Raw genomic sequence first — 27263 nt, 5'->3', positions numbered from 1 at the left:
GAGGGGTATATACTGTATACAGGGGAGTGACCCCTCCGTATAGTCACCCCCCCGTGGAGGAGCATCAGACCTCGCTGATCACTCACCGATACGATATCCGCGATGCAGCGGTTCAGGTTCCCCTTGTCGTCCTTGATGGTGATTGGTCGATCCTCCTTAATTCGCTCCATAGCCAGAGGACAGTCGAGCTGCGGAGAGACGGACCCTCATAAGGTTATAATAATCTGCCTGTGCCCGAGTGCTAGTTACCTCTGTAAGGATGCCATAATATTATGCGCATGCTGACCACCCCATCATCAGGCCTCGCTCGCTGTGTAGGGGACCGGATGTCATTTATACAGAACAATGAAATTCTGGGATTTTATTTTTCCAGGACGTGATCCAATGACAGCAAACATGGCTGCCATCATTATCTGCATCATGGGGGGCAATGGTAGCACCAAGGGGACAGCAGTCCAATTAACGCCTCATATGCATCGAAGGGGTTAAACGATGGGAAGCAGATTCACCTCTGACCCCGGGTGTAACAGCAGGCGAAGATCCTGACACTGCGCCATTACTCTGCTGTAGGGGGCACTGTACCCTCCCCACAGACTAGTACACCTACTGAAGAGTCACCTCCGAACCCTGGTGTAACCGTAGGCGAAGATCCTGACACTGCGCCATTACTCTGCTGTAGGGGGCACTGTACCCACCACACAGACTAGTACCATCTACTGAAGAGTCACCTCCGACCCCCAGTGTAACAGCAGGCGAAGATCCTGACACTGCTCCATTACTCTGCTGTAGGAGGCACTGTACCCTCCCCACAGACTAGTACCATCTACTGAAGAGTCACCTCCGAACCCTGGTGTAACAGCAGGCGAAGATCCTGACACTGCTCCATTACTCTGCTGTAGGGGGCACTGTACCCACCCCACAGACTAGTACCATCTACTGAGAGTCACCTCCGAACCCTGGTGTAACCGCAGGCGAAGATCCTGACACTGCGCCATTATTCTGCTGTAGGGGGCACTGTACCCACCCCACAGACTAGTACCATCTACTGAGAGTCACCTCCGAACCCTGGTGTAACCGCAGGCGAAGATCCTGACACTGCGCCATTACTCTGCTGTAGGGGGCACTGTACCCACCCCACAGACTAGTACCATCTACTGAAGAGTCACCTCCGACCCCCAGTGTAACAGCAGGCGAAGATCCTGACACTGCTCCATTACTCTGCTGTAGGAGGCACTGTACCCTCCCCACAGACTAGTACCATCTACTGAAGAGTCAACTCCGACCCCCGGTGTAACAGCAGGCGAAGATCCTGACACTGCGCCATTACTCTGCTGTAGGGGGCACTGTACCCTCCCCACAGACTAGTACCATCTACTGAAGAGTCACCTCCGACCCCCAGTGTAACAGCAGGCGAAGATCCTGACACTGCTCCATTACTCTGCTGTAGGAGGCACTGTACCCTCCCCACAGACTAGTACACCTACTGAAGAGTCACCTCCGAACCCCGGTGTAACAGCAGGCGAAGATCCTGACACTGCTCCATTACTCTGCTGTAGGGGGCACTGTACCCTCCCCACAGACTAGTACACCTACTGAAGAGTCACCTCCGAACCCCGGTGTAACAGCAGGCGAAGATCCTGACACTGCTCCATTACTCTGCTGTAGGGGGCACTGTACCCACCCCACAGACTAGTACACCTACTGAAGAGTCACCTCCGACCCCCAGTGTAACCGCAGGCGAAGATCCTGACACTGCGCCATTACTTTGCTGTAGGGGGCACTGTACCCACCCCACAGACTAGTACTCCTACTGAAGAGTCACCTCCGACCCCCAGTGTAACAGCAGGCGAAGATCCTGACACTGCGCCATTACTCTGCTGTAGGGGGCACTGTACCCACCCCACAGACTAGTACCATCTACTGAGAGTCACCTCCGACCCCCAGTGTAACAGCAGGCGAAGATCCTGACACTGCGCCATTACTCTGCTGTAGGGGGCACTGTACCCACCACACAGACTAGTACCATCTACTGAGAGTCACCTCCGAACCCTGGTGTAACAGCAGGCGAAGATCCTGACACTGCTCCATTACTCTGCTGTAGGGGGCACTGTACCCACCCCACAGACTAGTACCATCTACTGAGAGTCACCTCCGAACCCTGGTGTAACCGTAGGCGAAGATCCTGACACTGCTCCATTACTCTGCTGTAGGAGGCACTGTACCCACCCCACAGACTAGTACACCTACTGAAGAGTCACCTCCGACCCCCAGTGTAACAGCAGGCGAAGATCCTGACACTGCGCCATTACTCTGCTGTAGGGGGCACTGTACCCATCCCACAGACTAGTACCATCTACTGAGAGTCACCTCCGAACCCTGGTGTAACAGCAGGTGAAGATACTGACACTGCGCCATTACTCTGCTGTAGGAGGCACTGTACCCACCACACAGACTAGTACACCTACTGAAGAGTCACCTCCGACCCCAGTGTAACAGCAGGCGAAGATCCTGACACTGCTCCATTACTCTGCTGTAGGGGCACTGTACCCACCACACAGACTAGTACACCTACTGAAGAGTCACCTCCGAACCCTGGTGTAACAGCAGGTGGAGATCCTGACACTGCGCCATTACTCTGCTGTAGGGGCACTGTACCCACCACACAGACTAGTACACCTACTGAAGAGTCACCTCCGACCCCCAGTGTAACAGCAGGCGGAGATCCTGACACTGCTCCATTACTCTGCTGTAGGAGGCACTGTACCCTCCCCACAGACTAGTACACCTACTGAAGAGTCACCTCCGACCCCCAGTGTAACAGCAGGCGGAGATCCTGACACTGCTCCATTACTCTGCTGTAGGAGGCACTGTACCCTCCCCACAGACTAGTACACCTACTGAAGAGTCACCTCCGACCCCCAGTGTAACCGCAGGTGGAGATTCTGACACTGCTCCATTACTCTGCTGTAGGAGGCACTGTACCCACCCCACAGACTAGTACCATCTACTGAAGAGTCACCTCCGAACCCCGGTGTAACAGCAGGCGAAGATCCTGACACTGCTCCATTACTCTGCTGTAGGGGGCACTGTACCCACCCCACAGACTAGTACCATCTACTGAGAGTCACCTCCGAACCCTGGTGTAACCGCAGGCGAAGATCCTGACACTGCGCCATTACTCTGCTGTAGGAGGCACTGTACCCACCCCACAGACTAGTACACCTACTGAAGAGTCACCTCCGACCCCCGGTGTAACAGCAGGTGGAGAACCTGACACTGCTCCATTACTCTGGCGTAGGGGACACTGTACCCACCACTCGGACTAGTACACCTACTGAAGAGTCACCTCCGACCCCCAGTGTAACAGCAGGCGAAGATCCTGACACTGCTCCATAACTCTGCTGTAGGATGCACTGTACCCACCCCACAGACTAGTACACCTACTGAAGAGTCACCTCCGACCCCAGTGTAACCACAGGCAAAGATCCTGACACTCAACAACGAGTGTTAAAGTCCTTTCCGCAGCTGCAGGGAGAGTTTGGATTGAGACCGACTGGGGAGTATCAATATGCCCAGATGAAGCACGCTTTTAAAGCTCAAAACAAGGGCGATGGTATTGAGATCCAAGAGGACATAGTTCTGGAATACGTGTGTGGGGAAGGGTCCACAAGGGGAGTCATTTCCACCCTTTATAAGGACCTACTGCATGCATATTTGCTGGATTTGCCTCTAAAAGCGAGAGCTAAATGGGAAAGAGATTTAGGCCCAATGGAGGATGAAATCTGGGAGTCGGTGCTGAAGTGGGTTCCACGAGTGTCACTAAGTGAGCCGTATAGATTATCGCAGCTGTACATCTTGTACAGGGTCTATAAATCACCGGAAGTGTTGCACAGAGCGGGGTTGCGTGCTGACTCTGAATGCCGAGATGTAGGACTGAGAATGCAGGAATATATCACATGATGTGGACATGTCCAAGACTGGCTGCTTTTTGGCTGGTGGTACTGAGCCGTGTGGAAGGGGCGTATAAATGCAGAGTGCCGAGAGACCCGATGGTGTGCCTACTGGGATATGTGGAGGAAATTAGAGTGAATAACACCTGGAAGATAGCAATAGCTAGGCTATTATATATGGCTAGGAAGGTGATAGCAAGGAACTGGATAAAGGAGGAGCCGCCTACAAGGGGTGAATTCCTGAAATATGTTAAACATGGTCTCAATCTGGAAAAGGGGGTCTACAAAAGACATGGGAAAACAGAAATGGTTGACAAAATGTGGTCTCCGTGGCTCGAGCTGGGATGAGTGGGAATGGGAAACGAGCGAATGAAGACCAGTGAAGGGGGGAGATTGCTAGAGGAATAAGCGGTCATAAGTGAGTCAAGCGGCTCAAAGAGCCATCAATACTGGTAACAAAAGTATAATTGGGAAGGAGCTGTCATGGGAGGGGGAGGTTTGGGGTTTGTTGGGATTGTTGGGGGTTTGGAAAATGAAGAAACTTTGTAATATATTGGAAAATGCATAAAATGTAATGTTCATGTTTATTTTCAATAAAAATCTATTTAAATAAAAAAAAAAAAAGATCCTGACACTGCGCCATTACTCTGCTGTAGGGGGCACTGTACCCACCCCACAGACTAGTACACCTACTGAAGAGTCACCTCCGAACCCTGGTGTAACCGCAGGCGAAGGTCCTGACACTGCGCCATTACTCTGCTGTAGGAGGCACTGTACCCACCAGACTAGTACCATCTACTGAAGAGTCACCTCCGACCCCCAGTGTAACAGCAGGTGAAGATCCTGACACTGCTCCATTACTCTGCTGTAGGGGGCACTGTACCCACCCCACAGACTAGTACACCTACTGAAGAGTCACCTCCGACCCCCAGTGTAACAGCAGGCGAAGATCCTGACACTGCGCCATTACTCTGCTGTAGGAGGCACTGTACCCACCAGACTAGTACACCTACTGAAGAGTCACCTCCGACCCCCAGTGTAACAGCAGGTGAAGATCCTGACACTGCTCCATTACTCTGCTGTAGGGGGCACTGTACCCACCCCACAGACTAGTACACCTACTGAAGAGTCACCTCCGACCCCCAATGTAACAGCAGGCGAAGATCCTGACACTGCTCCATTACTCTGCTGTAGGGGGCACTGTACCCACCCCACGGACTAGTACACCTACTGAAGAGTCACCTCCGACCCCAGTGTAACAGCAGGCGAAGATCCTGACACTGCTCCATTACTCTGCTGTAGGGGCACTGTACCCACCACACAGACTAGTACACCTACAGAAGAGTCACCTCCGACCCCCGATGTAACAGCAGGCGAAGGTCCTGACACTGCTCCATTACTCTGCTGTAGGGGGCACTGTACCCACCACACAGACTAGTACACCTACAGAAGAGTCACCTCCGACCCCCGATGTAACAGCAGGCGGAGATCCTGACACTGCGCCATTACTCTGCTGTAGGGGGCACTGTACCCACCCCACAGACTAGTACACCTACTGAAGAGTCACCTCCGACCCCCAGTGTAACAGCAGGCGAAGATCCTGACACTGCGCCATTACTCTGCTGTAGGAGGCACTGTACCCACCCCACAGACTCGTACCATCTACTGAGAGTCACCTCCGACCCCCAGTGTAACAGCAGGCGAAGGTCCTGACACTGCGCCATTACTCTGCTGTAGGGGGCACTGTACCCTCCCCACAGACTAGTACACCTACTGAAGAGTCACCTCCGACCCCCAGTGTAACAGCAGGCGGAGATCCTGACACTGCGCCATTACTCTGCTGTAGGGGGCACTGTACCCACCCCACAGACTAGTACACCTACAGAAGAGTCACCTCCGACCCCTGGTGTAACAGCAGGCGGAGATCCTGACACTGCGCCATTACTCTGCTGTAGGGGGCACTGTACCCACCCCACAGACTAGTACACCTACTGAAGAGTCACCTCCGACCCCCGATGTAACAGCAGGCGAAGGTCCTGACACTGCTCCATTACTCTGCTGTAGGAGGCACTGTACCCTCCCCACAGACTAGTACACCTACTGAAGAGTCACCTCCGACCCCCGATGTAACAGCAGGCGGAGATCCTGACACTGCGCCATTACTCTGCTGTAGGAGGCACTGTACCCACCCCACAGACTAGTACACCTACAGAACAGTCACCTCCGAACCCCGATGTAACAGCAGGCGGAGATCCTGACACTGCGCCATTACTCTGCTGTAGGAGGCACTGTACCCACCAGACTAGTACACCTACTGAAGAGTCACCTCCGACCCCCGATGTAACAGCAGGCGAAGATCCTGACACTGCGCCATTACTCTGCTGTAGGAGGCACTGTACCCACCCCACAGACTAGTACACCTACTGAAGAGTCACCTCCGACCCCTGGTGTAACCGCAGGCGGAGATCCTGACACTGCGCCATTACTCTGCTGTAGGGGGCACTTTACCCACCCCACAGACTAGTACACCTACTGAAGAGTCACCTCCGACCCCCAGTGTAACAGCAGGCGGAGATCCTGACACTGCGCCATTACTCTGCTGTAGGGGGGCACTGTACCCACCCCACAGACTAGTACACCTACTGAAGAGTCACCTCCGACCCCCGATGTAACAGCAGGGGGAGATCCTGACACTGCTCCATTACTCTGCTGTAGGAGGCACTGTACCCACCAGACTAGTACACCTACTGAAGAGTCACCTCCGACCCCCAGTGTAACAGCAGGCGAAGGTCCTGACACTGCTCCATTACTCTGCTGTAGGGGGCACTGTACCCACCCCACAGACTAGTACACCTACTGAAGAGTCACCTCCGACCCCCAGTGTAACCGCAGGAAAAGATCCTGACACTGCTCCATTACTCTGCTGTAGGGGCACTGTACCCATCCCACAAACTAGTACACCTACTGAAGAGTCACCTCCGACCCCCGATGTAACAGCAGGCGAAGGTCCTGACACTGCGCCATTACTCTGCTGTAGGGGGCACTGTACCCACCCCACAGACTAGTACACCTACTGAAGAGTCACCTCCGACCCCCGATGTAACAGCAGGCGAAGGTCCTGACACTGCGCCATTACTCTGCTGTAGGGGGCACTGTACCCACCCCACAGACTAGTACACCTACTGAAGAGTCACCTCCGACCCCCAGTGTAACAGCAGGCGGAGATCCTGACACTGCGCCATTACTCTGCTGTAGGGGGCACTGTACCCACCCCAAAGACTAGTACACCTACTGAAGAGTCACCTCCGACCCCCGATGTAACAGCAGGCGAAGATCCTGACACTGCGCCATTACTCTGCTGTAGGAGGCACTGTACCCACCCACCAGACTAGTACACCTACTGAAGAGTCACCTCCGACCCCCGATGTAACAGCAGGCGAAGATCCTGACACTGCGCCATTACTCTGCTGTAGGAGGCACTGTACCCTCCCCACAGACTAGTACACCTACTGAAGAGTCACCTCCGACCCCCGGTGTAACCGCAGGCGAAGATCCTGACACTGCGCCATTACTCTGCTGTAGGGGGCACTGTACCCACCCCACAGACTAGTACACCTACTGAAGAGTCACCTCCGACCCCCAGTGTAACAGCAGGCGAAGATCCTGACACTGCGCCATTACTCTGCTGTAGGGGGCACTGTACCCACCCCACAGACTAGTATACCTACTGAAGAGTCACCTCCGACCCCCAGTGTAACAGCAGGCGAAGATCCTGACACTGCGCCATTACTCTGCTGTAGGGGGTACTGTACCCACCCTACAGACTAGTACACCTACTGAAGAGTCACCTCCGACCCCCGATGTAACAGCAGGCGAAGATCCTGACACTGCGCCATTACTCTGCTGTAGGGGGCACTGTACCCACCCCACAGACTAGTACACCTACTGAAGAGTCACCTCCGAACCCCAGTGTAACAGCAGGCGGAGATCCTGACACTGCTCCATTACTCTGCTGTAGGAGGCACTGTACCCACCCCACAGACTAGTACACCTACTGAAGAGTCACCTCCGACCCCCAGTGTAACCGCAGGCGAAGATCCTGACACTGCGCCATTACTCTGCTGTAGGGGGCACTGTACCCACCCCACAGACTAGTACACCTACTGAAGAGTCACCTCCGACCCCCAGTGTAACCGCAGGCGAAGATCCTGACACTGCACCATTACTCTGCTGTAGGGGGCACTGTACCCACCCCATAGACTAGTACACCTACTGAAGAGTCACCTCCGACCCCCGATGTAACAGCAGGCGAAGGTCCTGACACTGCGCCATTACTCTGCTGTAGGGGACACTGTACCCACCAGACTAGTACACCTACTGAAGAGTCACCTCTGAACCCCGGTGTAACAGCAGGCGGAGATCCTGACACTGCGCCATTACTCTGCTGTAGGGGCACTGTACCCACCCCACAGACTAGTACACCTACTGAAGAGTCACCTCCGACCCCCAGTGTAACCGCAGGCGAAGATCCTGACACTGCACCATTACTCTGCTGTAGGGGGCACTGTACCCACCCCATAGACTAGTACACCTACTGAAGAGTCACCTCCGACCCCCGATGTAACAGCAGGCGAAGGTCCTGACACTGCGCCATTACTCTGCTGTAGGGGACACTGTACCCACCAGACTAGTACACCTACTGAAGAGTCACCTCTGGACCCCGGTGTAACAGCAGGCGGAGATCCTGACACTGCGCCATTACTCTGCTGTAGGGGGCACTGTACCCACCCCACGGCCTAGTACACCTACTGAAGAGTCACCTCCGACCCCAGGTGTAACAGCAGGTGGAGACTTTGACACTGCTCCATTACTCTGCTGTAGGGGGCACTGTACCCACTCCATGGCCTAGTACAAGTACTGTAGAGTCAAATCTATGCTCCAGCAGGAGGTCCATAGGGTGCACGTATGTCACCAAGAGCGAGGCGCGCAGGATGTCACGATATTGTATGAAATATAATATGTTTTTGATGCTTTGCCCTTCAGACCCATGCTGCGGGCTAAATCACACCCCCCTCCTTTGTGTGTTTCTGAATGAATGTGTAGAAGAGGTTTTATTGCCCTGGCCATAAATTCCAAGCTCTGAGCAACTTACTCGCCCCCCTACCATCTGTACTAGCTAGGACTGGTATAGAAGTTCTCCAAAATCCATGAGGGTCTTTGTTCTAATATGATAAGATTCTGGGCCACCGAGTTGGGCTAGGAGGATAATAAATACATATTGCTAACGTCCATCGGCGGATCTGTCCGCCACTGTAAGCAGGAGCCTCCAAGTCCAACAGGGATAGAGTACGGATTTCTCTGGAACTGAGTGTCCCTACTAGCCTGAATTTAGTATCTATAGAGAGCAAATCTTAATACAAGATAAATGCTGGGTGTGTTATGATTCTGAAATGTTCTGGAGCGGAGATACAGGCATTAGACAAATTTGTGTGAAATTTACTAAGACTGAAGAGAGAGGAGGGTCTGGGTAAACCAGCCCTGTTGGTGATGTCACGGGCTGCGGTTTATAAGTTTCTGCCAGGCCCCAGCAGTTAGTTTTTGACCTGAGGAGCCTGACTGCCAGTCCTGATCCATTGGGACATATGGGAACTAGCCTGGTTGCCTGCAATGCTCTGAACACATGTAAGTGTTGATTTATCATGTAATCCCTGTTTTTTTATAATTACCTTTGTACATATTTTCAATTGTCTCATTGTAACATCTTTATATAACTTTTTATAAACACTGCCTTAAACCTTCGATGGAGTATAATATTTAATACTAGATTCGTTCTTCTGCTCTAAAACGTACCCCAAGTCTTCTGAAGGGAATTAAGCTACTGTTTTGGGTTAGCTTCAGCCCCATTTAATGGAAGCTGTGGAAGCTGGTGGCAACATACCTTTGTACTGGGTAGTTGGGAGTCATTGTAGTGACTGCGGCGTTGATAATTATTGTTCCTGCCTGAGTGGGAGTATTTATATCGCCTCGCTGGAGCGTGACTAATAGCCAGTACATAGCAGGCAGCCTTTCTGGCGACTAATTACCCCAGGTGCAGTACCTAGTCTGACCTGAGAGTAAGGGGTCGCCAGAGAGCTGCAAGTTTCAAGTGAAACTGTAAGCGGAATATACATAAATCCCTGCAGTTAGTGGTATATTGAAGAGCAGTGGGATACCTAAAATAAGCCCTTGCTGTAAACTAAGAGGTGAATAGCCTTGTGTATGTTTTTTTCCTCACATTGTAGCAGTGGAGGGATAACTAAGATAAGCCCCACTGCACATGTGATAGCCGTCTGTTGGCCTAAAGTCACCCCGATCCGTGACGTAGGGGTGACGGTCACGGTGTGAATCGTGACATATTGGTGGCAGCGGTGTGGATTCGTGACAGCAACTTACTCGCCCCTCCCATCTGTACTAGCTAGGACTGGTATAGAAGTTCTTTAAAACATGAGGTCCTTTGTCTTAATGTTGTAAGATTCTGGGCCAACGATTTGGGCTAGGAAAATAATGAGTACATATTGCTAAAGTCCATCGGCGCATCTATCCATCACTGTAAGCGCTAGCCTCTAATTCCACCAGGTAAATAAGTACAGATTTCTCTGGAACGGAGTGTCCCTATTAGCCAGAATTTAGTATTTATAGAGAGTAAATCTTAATACTAGATGAATGCTGGGTGCGTTATGATTCTGACATGTTCTGTAGCGGAGATACAGGCATTAGACAAACTTGTGTGAAATTTACTAAGACTGAAGAGAGAGGAGGGTCTGAGGACACCAGCCCTGTTAGTGATGTCACCAGGCTGTGGTTATTTAAGTGACCCCACTTTGCCCAGCCTTCAGAGTCTGCAGAGTCTGTCTGAGTCCGACTTGAGGAGCTCGTACTGCCAGTCCTGATGCATTGGAACATGTGGGAGCTAGCCTGCTTCTGCCTGCCATGATCTGAACACATGTAAGTGTTGATTTCTTATTTAATCCCTGTTATGTTTATAATTACCTTGTACATATTTTCAATTGTCTCTTTTTATATGCCTTTTTATAAACACTGCCTTAAAATCTTTTATGGAGTAGAATATTTAATATACTAGATTCGTTGTTCTGCTCTAAAACGTACCCTAAGTCTTCTGAAGGGAATTACGCTACTGTTTTGGGTTAGCTTCGGACCCGTTTAATCGGAGCTGGTGGCAGCATATCGTGTGCGGGGCCTTTGAGTGTCGTTGTAGCGACTGCGGCGTGGATAATTATTGTTCCTGCCTGAACGGGAGTAGTTAAATCGCCTCGCTGCAGCGTGCCCAATAGCCAGTACATAGCAGGCAGCCTTTCTGGCGACTAATTACCCTAGGTGCAGTACCTAGTCTGACCTGAGGGTAAGGGGGTGCTAGAGAGCTGCAAGTTCAAGCAGAACTGTAAAGCGGGATATACATAAATCCCTGCAGGTCGTGGTATATTGAAGAGCAGTGGGATACCTAAAATAATCCCCTGCTGTAATACAAGAGGTCAATAGCCTTGTGTGTTTTTTTCATCACATTGTAGCAGTGGAGGGATAACTAAGTCACCCCGATCTGTGACGTAGGGGTGACGGTCACGGTGTGAATCATGACATATTGGTGGCAGCGGTGTGGATTCGTGACACAGGGCTATATGTGTGACCCACATGTAACACTCCGGCAAGTGTTAGCTGGACTGAGAGATGCCACACATTGAATTCAGGGAAGGTCTTGTCTCGTTTTCAGTCTACAGATCCTAGGCTGATGTGTGGGGCTCCATGGTAATAGACTACACAACCCTGTGATGTCTGATGCTGCAGTCAGAATTCTTGACCACCAATTACTGCCATAAGTCAGGCTCCAAAAATCTGTAGACACAGATCAGGATGACATGACACATTTATATTATTGGTGCAGCCTATTCAGATCTTGTGTTTTAGTGAAGACGTGATCGTACACATGATGCACTGATGAGATCAATGTCAGCCTCACCCGGTACTTTCTGCAGAAGTCATCAATGGAGCCGACCTCAGCTCCTTGCACCTGCTTGAAAGCGGCTTTATACTGGACCAAGAGCCGGGAACATGCGGCAGTGTACCTGAAACACACAGGCATCATTAGAGAGACCAGCAGGCGACACATATATACGACAGTACCATGGACCGTGTAATACAGTCAGAGATAATGTATAGACAACAGGCACTATGGAGGAGGGTGGTGTACAGAGAAGAGGCACTATGGAGGAGGGTGGTGTATAGAGGACAGGCACTATGGAGGAAGGGGAAGTATAGAGGACAGGTACTATGGAGGAGGGTGGTGTAAAGAGGACAGGCACTATGGAGGAGGGTGGTGTATAGAGGACAGGCACTATGGAGGAAGGGGAAGTATAGAGGACAGGTACTATGGAGGAGGGTGGTGTATAGAGGACAGGCACTATGGAGGAGGGTGGTGTACAGAGGACAGGCACTACGGAGGAAGGGGAAGTATAGAGGACAGGCACTATGGAGGAGGGTGGTGTATTGAGGACAGGCACTATGGAGGAGGGTGGTGTATAGAGGACAGGCACTATGGAGGAGGGTGGTGTATAGAGGACAGGCACTATGGAGGAGGGTGGTGTATAGAGGACAGGCACTATGGAGGAGGGGGAAGTATAGAGGACAGGTACTATGGAGGAGGGTGGTGTATAGAGGACAGGCACTATGGAGGAGGGGGAAGTATAGAGGACAAGTACTATGGAGGAGGGTGGTGTATAGAGGACAGGCACTATGGAGGAGGGTGGGGTATAGAGGACAGGCACTATGGAGGAGGGTGGTGTACAGAGAACAGGCACTATGGAGGAGGGTGGTGTATAGAGAAGAGGCACTATAGAGGAAGGGGAAGTATAGAGGACAGGTACTATGGAGGAGGGTGGTGTATAGAGAAGAGGCACTATGGAGGAAGGGGAAGTATAGAGGACAGGTACTATGGAGGAGGGTGGTGTATAGAGGACAGGCACTATGGAGGAGGGTGGTGTATAGAGGACAGGCACTATGGAGGGAGAAGTATAGAGGACAGGTACTATGGAGGAGGGTGGTGTATAGAGGACAGGCACTATGGAGGAGGGAGAAGTATAGAGGACAAGCACTATGGAAGAGGGTGGTGTACAGAGAAGAGGCACTATGGAGGAGGGGAAGTATAAAGAATAAGCACTATGGCGGAGGGTGGTGTATAGAGAAGAGGCACTATGGAGGAGGGTGGTGTATTCAGGCCAGGTACTATGGAGAAGGGTTGTGTATAGAGGACAGGTACTATGGAGGAGGGGGGAAGTATAGAGGACAGGCACTATGGAGGAGGGTGGTGTATAGAGGACAGGCACTATGGAGGAGGGTGTGTATAGAGGACAGGCACTATGGAGGAGGGGGGGTATAGAGGACAGGCACTATGGAGGAGGGGGGGTATAGAGGACAGGTACTATGGAGGAGGATGGTGTACAGAGAACAGGCACTATGGAGGAGGGGGAAGTATAGAGGATAAGCACTATGGAAGAGGGTGGTGTACAGAGAAGAGGCACTATGGAGGAGGGAAAGTATAAACAATAAGCACTATGGCGGAGGGTAGTGTATAGAGAAGAGGCACTATGGCGGAGGGTGGTGTATAGAGAAGAGGCACTATGGAGGAGGGTGATGTATAAAGGACAGGTACTATGGAGGAGGGTGGTGTATATAGGACAGGTACTATGGAGGAGGGGGAAGTATAGAGGACAGGTACTATGGAGGAGGGTGGTGTATAGAGGACAGGTACTATGGAGGAGGGTGGTGTATAGAGGACAGGCACTATGGAGGAGGGTGGTGTATAAAGGACAGGTACTATGGAGGAGGGTGGTGTATTCAGGCCAGGTACTATGGAGAAGGGTTGTGTATAAGAGGACAGGTACTATGGAGGAGGGGGAAGTATAGAGGACAGGTACTATGGAGGAGGGTGGTGTATAAAGGACAGGTACTATGGAAGAGGGTGGTGTATAGAGGACAGATACTATGGTGGAGGGGGAAGTACAGAGGACAGGCACTATAGAGGAGGGTGCTATATAGAGGACATGCAATATGGAGAAGGGGGAAGAGAGGACAGATACTATTATGGATGGGGAAGTATAGAGTACAAGTACCATGGAGGAGCCGGGATGTATAGGGGACAGGCACCATGGAGGAGGGGGATGTATAGGGGACAAGTACTATGGAGCATCACGAATGTGATTTGTGGAACCACTGTGCCACGGACTGCGGAGAGCCTGGAGGGGTGTGACTAAGTGATCACCTGACTGTTCACTAGAGCCTCTGATGGTGAGGTTAGACTTGGCTGCCGATGAACGCCAGGTGCCACTCCAGGACAGACCAACGGGCGCGCAGCAGCTGGACCCAGAAGGACAGACTGGATGGAGCAGCAGGCAGTTTGCAGCAGAGTGCAGCTGACCAAGTTCGCATCCGAGTGCAGCTGGTTGTGTCATAGTGCAGCAGACAGGGTCTGCATCAGAGTGCAGCAGGCAGGAATTGCACTAGAGTGCAGCAGGCAGGATTGGCATCAGAGTGCAGCAGGCAGGATTAGCATCAGAGTGCAGCAGGCAGGATTAGCATCAGAGTGCAGCAGGCAGGATTAGCATCAGAGTGCAGCAGGCAGGATTAGCATCAGAGTGCAGCAGGCAGGATTAGCATCAGAGTGCAGCAGGCAGGATTAGCATCAGAGTGCAGCAGGCAGGATTAGCATCAGAGTGCAGCAGGCAGGATTAGCATCAGAGTGCAGCAGGCAGGAATTGCACTACAGTGCAGCAGGCAGGATTAGCACCAGAGTGCAGCAGGCAGGATTGGCATTAGAGTGCAGCAGGCAGGATTAGCATCAGAGTGCAGCAGGCAGGATTGGCATCAGAGTGCAGCAGGCAGGATTAGCATCAGAGTGCAGCAGGCAGGAATAGCATCAGAGTGCAGCAGGCAGGATTAGCATCAGAGTGCAGCAGGCAGGATTAGCATCAGAGTGCAGCAGGCAGGAATAGCATCAGAGTGCAGCAGGCAGGAATAGCATCAGAGTGCAGCAAGCAGGAATAGCATCAGAGTGCAGCAGGCAGGATTAGCATCAGAGTGCAGCAGGCAGAATTGGCATTAGAGTGCAGCAGGCAGGATTAGCATCAGAGTGCAGCAGGCAGGATTGGCATCAGAGTGCAGCAGGCAGGATTAGCATCAGAGTGCAGCAGGCAGGATTAGCATCAGAGTGCAGCAGGCAGGATTAGCATCAGAGTGCAGCAGGCAGGAATTGCACTACAGTGCAGCAGGCAGGATTAGCACCAGAGTGCAGCAGGCAGGATTAGCACCAGAGTGCAGCAGGCAGGATTGGCATTAGAGTGCAGCAGGCAGGATTAGCATCAGAGTGCAGCAGGCAGGATTAGCACCAGAGTGCAGCAGGCAGGATTGGCATTAGAGTGCAGCAGGCAGGATTAGCATCAGAGTGCAGCAGGCAGGATTGGCATCAGAGTGCAGCAGGCAGGAATAGCATCAGAGTGCAGGAGGCAGGAATAGCATCAGAGTGCAGCAGGCAGGATTAGCATCAGAGTGCAGCAGGCAGGATTGGCATCAGAGTGCAGCAGGCAGGATTGGCATCAGAGTGCAGCAGGCAGGATTAGCATCAGAGTGCAGCAGGCAGGAATAGCATCAGAGTGCAGCAGGCAGGAATAGCATCAGAGTGCAGCAGGCAGGATTAGCATCAGAGTGCAGCAGGCAGGATTAGCATCAGAGTGCAGCAGGCAGGAATAGCATCAGAGTGCAGCAGGCAGGAATAGCATCAGAGTGCAGCAGGCAGGATTAGCATCAGAGTGCAGCAGGCAGGATTAGCATCAGAGTGCAGCAGGCAGGATTAGCATCAGAGTGCAGCAGGCAGGAATAGCATCAGAGTGCAGCAGGCAGGATTAGCATCACAGTGCAGCAGGCAGGATTAGCATCAGAGTGCAGCAGGCAGGAATAGCATCAGAGTGCAGCAGGCAGGATTAGCATCAGAGTGCAGCAGGCAGGAATAGCATCAGAGTGCAGCAGGCAGGAATAGCATCAGAGTGCAGGAGGCAGGAATAGCATCAGAGTGCAGCAGGCAGGATTAGCATCAGAGTGCAGCAGGCAGGATTGGCATCAGAGTGCAGCAGGCAGGATTGGCATCAGAGTGCAGCAGGCAGGATTAGCATCAGAGTGCAGCAGGCAGGAATAGCATCAGAGTGCAGCAGGCAGGATTAGCATCAGAGTGCAGCAGGCAGGATTAGCATCAGAGTGCAGCAGGCAGGAATAGCATCAGAGTGCAGCAGGCAGGAATAGCATCAGAGTGCAGCAGGCAGGAATAGCATCAGAGTGCAGCAGGCAGGAATAGCATCAGAGTGCAGCAGGCAGGAATAGCATCAGAGTGCAGCAGGCAGGATTGGCATCAGAGTGCAGCAGGCAGGATTGGCATCAGAGTGCAGCAGGCAGGATTAGCATCAGAGTGCAGCAGGCAGGAATAGCATCAGAGTGCAGCAGGCAGGATTAGCATCAGAGTGCAGCAGGCAGGATTAGCATCAGAGTGCAGCAGGCAGGAATAGCATCAGAGTGCAGCAGGCAGGAATAGCATCAGAGTGCAGCAGGCAGGAATAGCATCAGAGTGCAGCAGGCAGGATTAGCATCAGAGTGCAGCAGGCAGGATTGGCATTAGAGTGCAGCAGGCAGGATTAGCATCAGAGTGCAGCAGGCAGGATTGGCATCAGAGTGTAGCAGGCAGGATTAGCATCAGAGTGCAGCAGGCAGGATTAGCATCAGAGTGCAGCAGGCAGGAATAGCATCAGAGTGCAGCAGGCAGGAATAGCATCAGAGTGCAGCAGGCAGGATTAGCATCAGAGTGCAGCAGGCAGGATTAGCATCAGAGTGCAGCAGGCAGGAATAGCATCAGAGTGCAGCAGGCAGGATTAGCATCAGAGTGCAGCAGGCAGGATTTGCACTAGCGTGCAGCAAACAGGACTTGCACTGGTATGCGACCTTGAACAACATAGATTGTAAACAGGAAGGTTGCTTAGGCACTTCCCCAGTGGGGAGGAAGCAATATACACTGTGTTCCAAATTATTATGCAAATTATATTTTTCTTGGATTTTCCTGAATGGTCGGTGCAAATGACAGTCAGTCTAATAAGTCATCACCCGTTAGATTATACATCGAATTTTATTGAAGAAACCTCCCAATGATAACAGTATATATATAAAATTAAAAACTCAAAATGCACTGTTCCAAATTATTAGGCCCAGTAGAATTTCTAAACATTTGATATAAAGAACTGAAAAGTCTCATTTGTGGAATTTGCAGCATTAGGAGGTCACATTCACTGAACAAAAAAGCTATTTAACCCCCAAACCTCCTACCAGGCCACGTTACATGTAACATCGGAGCCTTCTGTGATGTCACCTTCACAATTCTCGCCTCCATTGAACTTGTGAGTTTTTGGAGAGTTTCTGTTTGTAATTCTCCCCTCCCAGAGCTGCTGTTTTGATGTGAACGGCCTCCCACCCTCATAGATCTTGTGCTGGATGATTCTCCAAAGGTTCTCTATAGGGTTGAGGTCAGGTGAAGATGGCGGCCGCACCATGAGTTTATCTCCTTTTATGAACATAGCAGCCAATCACTCACTATTCTTTGCAGCATGAGATGGGGCATTGTCAGCATGAAGATGATTTTGCTCCTGGTTTCTGCTTTTCAGACCATGGAAGAAAGTTGTCAGTCAGAAACTCTACATACTTTGCAGAGGTCATTTTCACACCTTCAGGAACCTTAAAGCGTCCTGCCAGCTGTCTCCCCGTGATTCTGGACCAAAATGTGACTCCTCCACCTCCTTGCTGACGTCGCAGCCTTGTTGGGACATCGTGGCCTCCACCAACCATCCACTACTCAATCCATCTGGACCACTCAGGGTTTCTCTACACTCATCAGTAAACAAGACTATTTGGAAATTAGTCTTCATGTATGTCTGGGCCCACTTCAACCATTTCTGCTTCTGAACACTGTTTAAGGGTGGCTGAATATTAGGTTTATGCACCACAGCAAGCCTTTGAAGGATCCTACACCTTGAGGTTCCAGGGACTCCAGAGGCACCAGCAGCTTCAAATAACTGTTTGCTGCTTTGTAATGGTATTTTGGCAGCTGCTCTCTTAATCCCATGAATTTGCCTGGCAGAAACCTTCCTCATTATGCCTTTATCAGCATCAGCCACAAATCTCTTAACAGTACAATGATAATGCTTAGGTTTTAGGGAAATATCTCATGTTTTCATCCCTTGACCAAGGCATTGCATTATTTGATGCTTTTAGGGAGCAGAGATCCTTTTTCTTTCCTATGTTACTTGAAAACTGTGGCCTGCTTAATAATGTGGAACATCGGCTGGAAGCATGCAGAGCACGGGCAAGGGAAGAACTATCTGCAGCATGGGTGAGTCTAGAGACACGCCGGAGACCCTGCCTGTCAGAGCAGGTATCTGGAGTAATGCTTACAGTACCCCCCTTTACGTCCCTCCACTTCAGGCCATCTAGGAAGTTCTGGAGAAGAATCGAAGCGTGAATATTATCCTTTTCTCCCAGGATCTTTCTTCGGGACCAATTCCTTTCCAGTCAACCAGTAAGATCTTGCCCCTCACCCGCTTCATGGCCAAGATGTTCTCCACTTCAAAAACATCATCTTAGGAAGTTGGCATGGGTTTGGTATTGGGATCCTTGAAGAAGGGGCTCAGGATGACCGGCTTCAGCAGAGGTACATGGAAAGCATTCGGAATCAGTTATGAAGAAGGCAACTTCAGTTTATAGGAGACCTCATTGATCAGCTTCAGCACCTCGAAAAGCCCACTAAAACGAGGACCTAACTTGTACGAGGGAAACCTTCAGCCAGACGTACCTGGACAAGAGCCACACCTTGTCACCAGGGCAGAAGCACAGAGGACCCAGACGCCATTTATCTGCATGTCTCTTCATAGGGGTGGAGGATGCTTCTAAAGTGGCGTTGGTATCCTTCCACCACTTTACAAAATCCTTGGAAAGGACATCTGCCTGACATCAGAAGGAACAGTCTCACCGGGAGGGGAACCTCCGGTTGCCAACCGAACACGATGTAGAATGGAGACTCTCCCGAGGCTTCACCAATGTGATTGTTGTACGAGAACTCAGTCCAGGGAAGTAGTTTCACCCAATCATTATGGTGGGCATTGACGAAGTGTCGATGGTAGTTGCCCAGGACCTGGTTGACATGCTCCACTTGTCCATTGGACTGAAGGTGATAGGCCGAGGAGAAGTCCAAGACGATATCCAGATGTTTACAGAGCGCTCGCCAGAATCTGGAAGTGAACTGCGAACCTCGATTGGATACAATGAGACGAGGAAATCCAAGCAGGCTGAAAATATGCTTGTTGAAGCTGTCAGCTAATTCAGGAGCGGACGAAAGAGCACACAACGGGGTAAAATGAGCCATTTTGGAGAAGCGATCCACGACTACAGAGATGACGGTGCAACCCTCGAAAACAGGCAAATCCGTAATGAAGTCCATTGCTATGTGCTGCCATGGACCAGATGGTACAGGTAACGGCAGGAGAGAATGGGATGGAAGTGTTCTAGGAACTTTATTGCGGACGCAAATCGGACAGGCAACCACATAAGCATAGATCTCCCTCCTCACGGATGGCCACCAATAGTGACAAGAGATCAACTGTAATGTCTTCCTTTGTCCCACGTGACCAGCCACTTTGGACGAGTGGCCCCAAGACAAAACCCGCTCCTTCTCAGATTCACCCGCAAGGCTCTTTCCTGGGGAATTCGTGACAGGCTGACTGGGGCGACATTAACCATCTTGGAGGGTTCGATGATAAATTGAGGGTCCTCCTTTTTGGCCCAAGACAGAAATGAGGGAGAGGGGACATCAGCTCTGACATTCTTGTCACCGGATCTGAAATGTAAAAGAAAGTTAAACCAAGCAAAAAACAGACCACCTAGCTTGGTCAGGATTAAATCTCTGGGTGGACTGGAGATACACCAGGTTCTTATGGTCCGTGCAGATAACTACTGGATAGACTGCGCCCTCCAGCAGGTATCGCCACTCCTCAAAAGCCATATTAATGGCGAGCAACTCCCGGTCCCCAATGGAGTAGTTACGCTCAGGTGCGCAGAAAGCTTTGGAGAAGAAACCACAGGATACATGACGACCCGATGAGGACTTCTGAGTAAGCACTGCTCCCTGAAGAGGATGCATCCACCTCAAGGAAGAACTGTTTGTTCAGATGATGCAGAACGGGTGCAGTGGAGAAGAACCGTTTAAGAGTGTGGAAGGCCTCTTCACCCTCGGAGGACCAGTTCTTTGGATTGGCTCCGTTTCGGGTCATAGCAGAGATAGGAGTGGTCAGAGTGGAGAAGTGAGGAATAAATTGCCGATAATAATTAGCAAAGCCAAGGAATCTTTGGATTGCTTTGACTCCAAAGGGCAGCGGCCATTTAAGGATGGAAGAGAGTTTCTCAGGATCCATCCCGAGTCCAGTATCTGAGACAATGTAACCCAAGAAGAGAGAACTGTTCAAAAACACATTTCTCATACTTGGCGTAGATTCGATTCTCCCTAAGACGCTGAAGAACTTGTCAAACAGCTCGTCTGTGGGAGGCCAGATTCGAGAAAAATACCAGAATATCGTCCAGGTACACCAAAACGCAGGAATAAAGCAGGTCCCGGAAGATATCATCAACGAACTCTTGGAAACGGCCGATACATTACTGAGACCGAAGGGCGTCACGCAGTATTCATAATGTCCCTCTCTGTTGTTGAAAGCTGTCTTCCATTTGTCTCCCTGGCGAATGCAGATCAGATTGTATGCACCCCTCAGATCTAATTCGGTGAAGATCCTGGCACCTCTTAACTGGTCAAACAAGTCAGGAATTAATGGGATAAGGTATCTATTCTTCACCGTGATCTGGTTGAGGCCCAGATAGTCTATCCAGGGTCGGAGTGATACGTCCTTTTTCTTAAGGCTACTTTCACACATCAGTTTTTTGTTTTCAGGCTAAATGAGAGAGAGAGAGAGAGAGAGAGAGAGAGAAACGGATCCGGATCATTGTTTCGCACCTCCGTGTCATGTGGTTTTGGCAGATTCCATCACTGTGCGTTTTTTTCCGCCGGACAAAAAACCATTGCAGTGGACATTTTCTCCGTCCGCTGGAAACGACTATTTGGACGGATCCGGAAAAAAAAAGGATGAAATGCCTGGCAATCCTGCGCTAATACATCACTATGGGAAAAAACCGGATCCGGCGTAAAAAAACCGGATCCGTTTAAATAAAAAAAAAAAAAAAGCCAGATTGTGCCTGAAACAAAAAGACTGATGTGTGAAAGTAGCCTTAACGAAAAAAAAAAAACCCAGCCCCAGCAGGAGAGGAGGACTTCTGAATGCACCCCCAGGCCAAATTCTCCTGAATGTAGTCTGACATAGTTTGAGTCTCGGCTGGGGACAAAGGGTAAATTTGACCTCTAGGGGGTGTAGATCCAGGAATTAAGTCAATAGTACAGTCATATGGCCTGTGGGGCGACAAAGTCTCTGCTTACTTCTTGTCAAAAACATCAGCAAAGGACCAATATGCAGACGGCACAGCGGGCAGCGATGCTGAAGAAGACGGGACCTTAGCCTGACGTACTGGAACCAGACATCTCTCATGACAGGAATTTCCCCAGCGGAGCACCTCTCCAGTTGCCCAGCCCAACACAGCTTCGTGTTGTCGTAGCCATGGCAAACCCAAGAGAAAGGAGTGAGACATGTGAGGAAGAACATAGAAGACTGTGTGAAGCATCCCAATACGGACCACAAATGCCTCAGTAACCAGACGAACGGCCTCCCGAAGAGTTCTCCCATCAACAGAAGTTATGGCCAGAGGGTTTTGAAGTGGACGGACTGGAATTTGGAAGCGATCCACTACAGACTGGAGGACAAAGATTCCCGCAGCCCCGGAATCCACATACGCTGTTTCAACAAACTGGGATTTACCGGTTGTCACGGCCACAGTAAGAGTCAGAGGTTGAGAGGAGTCTTTTCTGTCTAGGAAGGTCTCTCCTACCGATCCTAGATGCTCGAATTTTCCGGCCTTACCGTACAGGCGCGGATGAAGTGACCTGTGTCACCACAATGCAAGCACTGGCCTTTAGCACGGCGATCCTTCTGTCACTGACTGGCAAGAGAATAGCAGTTGACCTCCATGGGTTATGGTGAGGCCTCGACAAGGGAGGGTGGAGGAACAAGCGGTCTCTGAAAGGACGGAGCCAGACACCGTGATCTTCTTTCACGTACCACCTCGCAGGTGCGCTCCTGAAAACGAAGGTCTATACGGATAGCCAGGAAGACCAGGTCCTCGAAGGGAGTTGGTAGGTCGTGACCTGCTATCTCGTCCTTTATGTTTCCAGAGAGCCCCTCTAAGAATGTTGCCACCAACACTTCGTTATTCCAACCAAGCTCGGAAGCCAGAATACGGAAGCATACCACATATTGTCCCACAGACGAGTTGGAGTGGCATAAACGAAGAAGAGCGGAAACTGAAGAGGTGGCTCGCCCGGGTTCATTAAAAACTTTGCGAAAGGCCTCTATGAATATGGAGAAATTGGAGATGATAGGGTCCAATCTCCCATAATGGATTGAACCATGCCAGGGCCTCAACTTCAAGATGTGACATAAGGAATGCTACCTTTGTACGGTCTGACAGAAAGTGATGAGAAACAAATTCAAAATGTAGCTGGCACTGACTGATGAACCCACAGCAGACCTTAGAACTGCTGTCAAAGCGTGGTGGAGCTGCGAGTCGGGGACCTGAAGCTCGAGCTAAGCAGACTGACTGAGTGGTCTCTGGAGAAGACCCGGCTGCATGAGCGTGAGGAGACTCTGGAGAGATGTTTAAGGCCTCCATCTTGGTAGTAAGACTGCAACTGCATAGACAACTTTTCTTTTACGCTTTTCTGTCGACAGAGCTCTTGGTACATGGTCTGTTCAGATAGGATCCAGGATCCATGGACTGAGCAAACTGTCACGGACGTGGTTTGTGGAACCACTGTGTCTCGGACCGCGGAGAGCCTGGAGGGGTGTGACTAAGTGATCACCTGACTGTTCACTAGAGCCCCTGATGGTGAGGTTAGACTAGCGTGCAGCAAACAGGACTTGCAGTGGTATGCGACCTTGCACAACATAGACAGTAAACAGGAAGGTTGCTCAGGCACCCCCCAAGTAGTGGGGAGGAAGCAATATATACATAAGGTCCCACAGCCCTTGGCTGGGGAGGAAATAAGTGCATGCGCTGACCCTTTAAGAGGGCGTGAGTGCACGCACGCATGCCCTAAGGACATGGCTAGAGAACTGGCTGGAAGATTGCAGAGAATTGGGAAGGGAAAAACTGTCTGCAGCATGGGTGAGTGAAGAGACACGCCGGAGACCCTGCCTGTCACGACAGGGATCCGGCGTGGTGCTATGGAGGAGGGGGTGTATAGAGGACATGCACTATGAAAAAGGGTGGTGTATAGAGGACAGGCACTATGGAGGAGGGGGATGTATAGAGGACAGGTACTATGGAGGAGGGGGATGTATAGAGGTCAGGTACTATGGAGAAGGGTCAAGTACAGAGGAAAGGTACTATGAAGGAGGGTAATGTATGGAAAACAGACTGTACAGCAGATGAGGAGGATGTGTAGAGGAAAGGTACTATAGAGGAGAATGTCATGTACAGAGGACATGTACTATGGCGGAGGACCATATATAGAGGACAGGTACTATAGAGAGATTCACATATGGGTGACCGGTTTTATTGGGAAGGGGATATCTTGGATTCTTACTCGCTGGGGGAAACACAGTCTTTGATATATGCTTTCTCCAGTGCCTGCAGAGTCTTCACCACAGCAAACAGCTCAGCCATGTTGTCATACCTGTGGATATAAATGTAATGGATGTAGTACGATAGTGCAGCTACTCTACCATGTAATGGCTCTAGAGAAACAATCCAGCCTATTATCCCATAAAGTAGATGCAGAGGAATAAAGGAGTCCCAAGGATGAAGAAGATCCTCCTTTTCTCTTTGGTCTGCCTCATTTCCACAGCTCCAGCTCTGCTAGTTCTTCTACATGGGCGCGTATACCATTTATTATCTAGATGCAACATATAAGACGTGGCCATGCAGATCTATCTGAGAGTGCACTTATATATTAGGTGTGCTGTGACAGTACAGCCAAGCCCAGAACTGCATGCAGTAACAAGATGTACACCGTGACTATACACGTGTGTACGAGAACTTCCAAATTTCCATTTGTGTACTGTTACTTGTCAGTGATTACACAGGTACCTGGATAAGAATGAAGTGATTAAACAGAGTCAGCATGGGTTTGTAACCAATAGGTCATGTCAGTCTAACTTAATTTCCTTCTATGAAAATCACTGACTGGGTGGATCAGGGAAATGCTGTAGATATAGTATATCTTGACTTCAGCAAAGCATTTGACAAAGTATCTCACACAATCCTTATAGAAAAAATGACTAAGTATGGAATGGACAAGGTAACTGTTTAGGTGGATTCAGAACTGGCTTAGTGATCGGACCCAAAGAGTGGTCGTAAATGGCTGCACATCCAGTTGGAAGAATGTCTCAAGTGGGGTACCACAGGGCTCTGTCCTGGGCCCTGTACTGTTCAACATCTTTATCAATGATTTAGATAAAGGAATTGAGGGTAAACTGATTAAATTTGCTGATGAGACAAAGTTAGTAGGGATAGCTAATATTAGAGGAGAGGATTCAAAAAGATATAAATAAACTGGAGCAGTGGGCAGCAACTAACAGAATGGTTTTTAACAGGGAAAAATGCAAAGTACTACATCTGGGCAATAAAAATGAAAAAAGCATATACAGAGTGAGAGGAATAAGGCTAAGCTACAGCACGTGTGAAAAAGACTTGGGTATACTAATAGATCACAGACTGAACATAAGTCAACAGTGTGATGCAGCAGCAAAAAAGGCAAATGCAATTCTGGGATGTATTAACAGAAGCATACAGTCTAGATCACGTGAAGTGATTATTGCCCTCTACTCCTCTTTGGTCAGACCTCATCTGGATACTGTGTCCAGTTTTGGGCACCACATTTAAAAAAGACATCACCAAACTGGAGCAAGTTCAGAGAAGAGCGGCCAGAATGGTGACCGGTCTGCAAACCATGTCCTATGAGGAACGTTTACAGGATCTGGGAATGTTTAGCTTGCAAAAAAGAAAAATGAGAGGAGACTTAATAGCTGTCAACAAATATCTCAAGGGCTGTCATGTTGTAGAAGGATTATCTTTATTCTCATTTGCACAAGGAAAGACTAGAAGCTATGGGATGAAACTGAATGTGAGGAGACACAGATTAGATATTAAAACCTTTTTGACAGGGTGATCAATGAGTGGAACAGGCTGCCACGAGAGGTGGCGAGTTCTCCTTCAATGGAAGTCTTCAAACAGAGGCTGGACAGAGTATTTAGTGAATCCTGCTTTGAGCAGGGGGTTGGACCAGATGACCCAGGAGGTCCCTTCCAACTATCCTTCTATGATTCTATGAGCTGCCGGCAGAGGATTTGTACATGACGCGGTAAAACCTCTCTCAAATGACCATAAATAACCTCAGTAACTACAGCAGAGACCGGAGGTACAAGGATTTCTGCATGAGGCTCAGACTTCAGCGGTTGTGATAATGTTCTTCCACTTTCCCATCATGTGTTGAACAACAAAATGTTGCCATCATGTGATTTCCATCAATCCACAACTTTTCCTTCCTGGTGATGTAATTTCAATGTTGTAGCATGCATATACATTACTCATCCATACTCCAGAGCTGCACTCACTATTCTGCTGGTGCAGTCACTGTGTACATACATTACTGATACGGAGTTACCTCCTGTATTATACTCCAGAGCTGAACTCACTATTCTGCTGGTGCAGTCACTGTGTACATACATTACATTACTGATCCTGAGTTACATCCTGTATTATACCACAGAGCTGCACTCACTATTCTGCTGGTGCAGTCTCTGTGTACATACATTACTGATCCGGAGTTAAATCCTGTATTATACCACAGAGCTGCACTCACTATTCTGCTGGTGCAGTCTCTGTGTACATACATTAATGATCCTGAGTTACCTCCTGTATTATACTCCAGAGCTGCACTCACTATTCTGCTGGTGCAGTCACAGCGTACATACATTACTGATCCCGAGTTACATCCTGTATTATACCACAGAGCTGCACTCACTATTCTGCTGGTGCAGTCTCTGTGTACATACATTACTGATCCGGAGTTACATCCTGTATTATACCACAGAGCTGCACTCACTATTCTGCTGGTGCAGTCACTGTGTACATACATTACATTACTGATCCTGAGTTACCTCCTGTATTATACTCCAGAGCTGCACTCACTATTCTGCTAGTGCAGTCACTGTGTACATACATTACTGATCCTGAGTTACATCCTGTTTTATACACCAGAGCTGCACTCACTATTCTGCTGGTGCAGTCACGGTGTACATACATTACTGATCCTGAGTTACATCCTGTATTATACTCCAGAGCTGCACTCACTATTCTGCTGATGCAGTCTCTGTATACATACATTACATTACTGATCCTGAGTTACATCCTGTATCATACTCCAGAGCTGCACTCACTATTCTGCTGGTGCAGTCACTGTGTACATACATTACATTACTGATCCTGAGTTACATCCTGTATTATACCCCAGAGCTGCACTCACTATTCTGCTGGTGCAGTCTCTGTGTACATACATTACATTACTGATCCTGAGTTACATCCTGTATTATACTCCAGAGCTGCACTCACTATTCTGCTGGTGCAGTCACTGTGTACATACATTACTGATCCTGAGTTACATCCTGTATTATACTCCAGAGCTGCACTCACTATTCTGCTGGTGCAGTCTCTGTGTACATACATTACATTACTGATCCTGAGTTACATCCTGTATTATACTCCAGAGCTGCACTCACTATTCTGCTGGTGCAGTTTCTGTGTACATACATTACTGTTATGGACCTGGTGGTTAGGAGCACCCGGAACAACCTGATGGTTAAACTCACACAGGACAAGCTCTGGGAAGTGGGAGCTCTGCCGACCGCAACCCCTAATCCTATCACACAACTAGAAATAGCCGTGGAGCGTACCTAACAAGACCTAGACGCCTCTTCACAGCCTAAGAGCTAACTAGCCCTAAAGATAGAAAATAAAGCCTACCTTGCC

The 27263-nt window shown here is 49.9% G+C and overlaps 1 protein-coding gene across 2 annotated transcripts in view; it reads right to left on the bottom strand.

Moving 5' to 3' along the window:
- The window catches only part of VPS28 (VPS28 subunit of ESCRT-I), a 156953-nt gene that overhangs the window by 4144 nt on the left and 125546 nt on the right, over nt 1–27263 (bottom strand). For both annotated transcript variants that reach the window (XM_069760353.1, XM_069760354.1), the window contains 3 exons: nt 23821–23910; nt 11962–12067; nt 87–188 (listed from right to left, as the gene is read on the bottom strand). In XM_069760353.1, coding sequence (XP_069616454.1) covers nt 87–188; nt 11962–12067; nt 23821–23910 — 298 coding nt within the window. The remainder of the gene's footprint in view (nt 1–86; nt 189–11961; nt 12068–23820; nt 23911–27263) is intronic.

This window comes from Ranitomeya imitator, chromosome 3, assembly GCF_032444005.1.
Source record: "Ranitomeya imitator isolate aRanImi1 chromosome 3, aRanImi1.pri, whole genome shotgun sequence".
Taxonomy (NCBI): Eukaryota; Metazoa; Chordata; class Amphibia; order Anura; family Dendrobatidae; genus Ranitomeya; species Ranitomeya imitator.
Note: the sequence above shows the minus strand (reverse complement) of the source record. Positions and strands in the feature narration are given on the sequence as shown.